This window comes from Saccostrea cucullata, unplaced genomic scaffold, assembly GCF_032062105.1.
Source record: "Saccostrea cucullata isolate Sc308-1 unplaced genomic scaffold, CSIRO_AGI_Scuc_v1 ctg5392, whole genome shotgun sequence".
NCBI classification, from domain to species: Eukaryota; Metazoa; Mollusca; class Bivalvia; order Ostreida; family Ostreidae; genus Saccostrea; species Saccostrea cuccullata.
In genome coordinates this window covers 23,280-28,108 of record NW_026930926.1, presented here as the reverse complement: position 1 = coordinate 28,108, position 4,829 = coordinate 23,280, and the positions used below count along the sequence as shown (strand labels likewise).

The 4,829-nt window shown below is 30.9% G+C and overlaps 1 protein-coding gene across 1 annotated transcript; it reads right to left on the bottom strand.

Moving 5' to 3' along the window:
- Positions 1-514: 514 nt before the first annotated feature.
- Positions 515-2,186, bottom strand: LOC134230618 (uncharacterized). Its single transcript, XM_062712456.1, has 2 exons — positions 2,058-2,186; positions 515-1,046 (listed from the first exon to the last, which is right to left on the bottom strand). Exons 1-2 carry the CDS (start codon positions 2,076-2,078, stop codon positions 672-674), a joined length of 396 nt encoding a protein of 131 aa, XP_062568440.1. The 5' UTR covers positions 2,079-2,186; the 3' UTR covers positions 515-671.
- Positions 2,187-4,829: the final 2,643 nt, after the last annotated feature.

The window sequence follows — 4,829 nt, the reverse complement described above, 5'->3', positions numbered from 1 at the left end:
ATGGAATATCAATGTTTTACATAGGAATACATAGGAAAAATCTTCTTCTCAAGAACAGCAAAACCATGGTAGGTCTTATTTATACGGAAGCATCCTCAGGTAGTGAAGATTTATATTGTTCAAATCATGACCCCTCGGCGTAGGATGGGACCTCAATGAAATTTCAAACTTGTAGGAAAAAATCAGTAAGTCAAAACATATATGTACCATTAAGCATCCTTAGTTAGCGTACATCTAATTTTGTTCAAATCATACCCCTCCCTTTCAGAAGTAGGTCGGGATCACAAATGTATTTAAGCTTTCCAAAGCTTAACTGATTTTAATTTTTATCCTAGCTACAGTGACATTGCTCATGTGAGCGATGTGTTACCGGGGCCTCTTGTTGGTTTCCTTTTTATTTTTACAAAGGATCACGTCGTTTATATAACATGATTTTCAATTTGCCGCTTTTCAAATTTTAATTTTCGCAGTCACAACTTTCATTTAAACAAGACAAAAAATCAATATAAATCAAATTTATTTTTCAAAAATTCAAACAATCATCTGAATAAATCATTTCAGATTAAGATTTTATTAAATAAATCAGAATAATAATACATTATAATATAAATGTCATAATTAATGAATAAATTATGTTCAACAATATACAATCAAAATCATCTTCTGAAATATTAACCTCTGAAGACCCTTCCAAGCCAGGATCGTCTTTTTCCTCCTTTCCCTTTCTTTGATCCGCCACCAATATTTGCTTTTATTCCGACCCCAGCTTCTACACCAGAACCAACATTTCTGGCATACGCTGTATAATCTATATTGTTCTTTTTTAAATTGATGTTGGCTTTCCAATCTCCGTTTATATTTCCTGTTCCATGCATTGAAAAGTCAGATTCTTTGGGTTGGAATTTAATCCCAACTTCGGGTTTATTATCAATGGTTCCTCCAACAACTTGGAAAGGTGGAATATAAAAAAGTGTCTGTACTGGCATAACCTGGGGGTTCACAATCGTTACCAATGTCGATAGTATCAAAACGAGGTCCAGGTGCAACTATAAAAAAGAATCAATTACTTTTATGTAATATGTACTCTAGAGAGAGAGAGAAAGATAAACAACAGTATTCAAGCTCAATAGTCCATTAAACAATGAAAATTATGAGCAAACATAGCTATCCAAAACATCAGATGTCATGAAGAAGAGAGCATCCCCTTCCAACCTGTCACATCCGTTCTGTGCTTTTTGTCATGAATGGGAAATAAAAGAAAAAAATCGTCGATACATGTAGTTCAGTGCGTGTACAGTGTATAAAGGCCTAACAATTAGTATAAAATGTCGGTCAGTATTTGATTGAATTAAAAATTGTATTTGCTGACAAGGACATTATATTAGCCATAAAAGTTACGTAATGATGACTTAAATGAGACTGCTTATATTCTTTTTTCAGCTCCTTGTTTGTCAAATGTATGTATATCAGTTCTAAAATAAAATTGTAGATGTACGTAATGGCAAGCCTGAAAAATCATATTTGCGGATTCAGCTAACATTTTATCCAGCGGAATGAATAAATTGTGTTGAGATGTTTTTTTACTTTATTTTCATTTTCTACTTTTATTGAAATTTCAATGCTCATGAATTGAATATGACAAAAAAAATTATTTATTATTCAGCTGTAAGGAAATGCTGAAAAATACTAATCTGAAAATAATTTTGACTTTTTTTTTAGAAATCCGAGATCTTAGTTAGGATTTTTTAATTTATTATACACTTGTATTTTAATATTTCTATTAGCAAAATAGGTCGAACCTCAGATGTAAAAGTTTCTTTAGACATAACCAAACCACAACTTCTACAAATATAAAGAGATGCAGAACATTTCAAGGGTTTAAAAACAGATTTTGGGTGTTAATTTCGTGGTTTTCTAAATATGTCAAGAAGTAAATAAACCTTAACTTTTAGGGGGAAATGCCAGGTAAAATTTATAGTCGTTTTTCACTTTGTTCAAGAAGCCTTTTTTCGAATAAAATCTATAATAGACAATGGATAACTCTTTTTAGAAATTACCTTTCCTATGACTTTGTCCATTTTGTCGCCTTTATCCTTTGGAAATGATACACTTTAAGCGGATTAATCTGTTTATATACAGTTATATTGGAATTTTCTGTCTTCGTCAGTGTTTACTTTTTTATTGGAAAACCCCGTATTCTTTTTTGGAAAATTCATTGTGTCGAAGATTGTAAGAGTGCCAGCTGACAATCATTTGATGCATTAATTATTCATATTTCGAGAACAGTCCTGTAATATTTTACAAAATGTGCAAGAACAATTCAATGAAAATGTTTTACGTAATATGTCAAAGACAAAGACCTTTGGTAATTTATCAAAAAAAATTAATGTACATAATTATTGAGAACGATGTGCTATAACTTAGTATCAAATATTTTTTCTGTGATGATGATTATTAAAAGCAAATAAATTTATGTACTTTTAGTATTTTCATTGTTAATTCATATTTTTCAAAAGACAAATGTGCAGAAACAAATCATAATAATACTAATTTTAGAAGTAGGAATTTTTGTATAAGTACATTTCTCATGTCTCACACATGTTTTTTCCTTATTTTTTTTTCCCCAAAATGTATTGAATAATGATTTTTTCCCCAAAAATTAAATTTTCCATTTATAAAAATTCTAAGTCAGAATGGGAATTCCAATTTTTCTATGCATTAAGATTTAATGATATTTTTAAATAACTATTAAAAGTAACATGTATAAACTATATCAAAACTTATTATTATATGCAATAAGCTCATTACGTAAAACGGACACTGAAGGGTATAAAAAGGGGAAAAAAACTTATCGCCTTGAAATTGCGTTTGTAAATATCAATTTTGAAAAACTGTTACTTTGAATGCAATGTCTTATTAATTATTTAGGTCATATATAGCCTACTGCATATTATAACAATATTCACAGGCAAGTAGTAAAGTGATATAGTCGTACTGCTGTGTATAGTTGCATGCAGATACATGAACCAGTTTGTGATAATCCAACCGACTGCAAGGGATACCTGAAGAGGATTCGAAGAAGTATTTAAACATAAACATTAAAAGGTATTGTGATAATAGGAAAGTTCAAGATCCTAATGTAAATGTAGCAAATATATTATTCATATTTTTTATCAGGAAGACTCAGAAAACTTCAATATGATGTCAAATGAAAATTTATTTGACAAATGAATTATATAAATTGTCATGGCTTGCAGTATTTTTCTAAACTACAAAGGTCTGGAGGATATCTATAAGTTTAATTGATTTTAAGTTTTAACTTGACTTTGTCTCTAAAGTATTTCCTAAATGACCATAATTCTGAAGCAGTGTTCTACATCATCAGAACTTTTTTTTCTTCGGTGCAAACTCGACGTGATTTTTTTTAGCAATAATATCCGTGGTGTGTTAGCGATCAAATTTACAACTGAACAACTTTTCATTATCATTGCAACGTATTTACACGTCAATTTACATAAATTATTTTTTTTTATCACTTTCCTAATATTAGATCTATCGTCACGTGTACTTTTACTCAAAATTATCTCTTTGACAATCGTAAAATTAAAAAATAAACACCGATCTAGTGATGATTGTACTTTAAGAAAAAAATAATAAGTACCGAAACTTTAAATGCGCACTTTCACAGTAATGCGCATTGTCATATCAAATTCATCTTTATTATAAGGTCATAAGAAACGAATACCTGCACATATTTACTTACATACGAGAATTTTATCAGACAGAAATCATTGCATCTTTTGACACTTCGGTCGATTGAGAGAAAGGATAAAAGCGAACCAAAGAGAGAAAGATGATCACATAAAGAAGAAAGCACTGCAAATTACAGTAATACTGTGTCTACATCATTACAAAATGCAAAATGTACCGTACAGTATGCTAATTAAATTGACTTGATATAATACTAAACGAGCATCAGCATTATAATAACAGAAATACTACACTGATGATGAAGAAACTGACTGAGTATAATGTGAGAAGTACATATTAAATTGGTGTGTTCACTGATTTTAATGATAGAACTACCGCATGTAATGTTAAACGTACTTCATTCAATGATAACAAGAATAGATATGGGTTACCCCATATCCAAAGATATTCGACTTTTAGATTTAATATGCTTATCAGTGTTTATAATGACGTTAATAAAAAAACTGCAATGTCTAGTTATGGAACTGGTGTAAATTTCGTGAGCATGGTGAGGTCACCCAGTCTCCTAGCTGCAATAATGTAGCCCTCTCCGATTTTTTTTGTTTTTGGGAGAGGGCTACAACTCCTTAGGATCTCTATAATGGCGCAGATGCGGCAGTGGATCACTCCCGCACGGGTTTCGGCTCAAATTATCAGTAAACGGCTATTTTATTATCATCTCTTATCTGGAATCGAAAAATGTAATTGTATGCAAAACCTAAATCGATCCAAAAATATTCACAACGATCCATATATCGGTTATTTTTCGTGTGTGTCAACAGGTTAACTTGAATTTATCCGCCATGTTTATTGACCTTGATGGATTGTAATTTGGGACAGCCAATGAGAATTTAGGAGTGGATCTTCTAGGAATTCCCTTATTTAAAGCATATGTATTGCTGTTTGCGCAAAAATAACACTTGAAATGGTTTTATTTATCGATGTTTTAGTAATATATTATAACACAATCGTTATTATAAACATCGACATATGCTTTATTTGGTTGTTCCAAATTTCAAGCGAAAGTCTCACTACGTCACGCGTGAACTGTCATGGCTGCTGAATATTGCAGCTGGGAA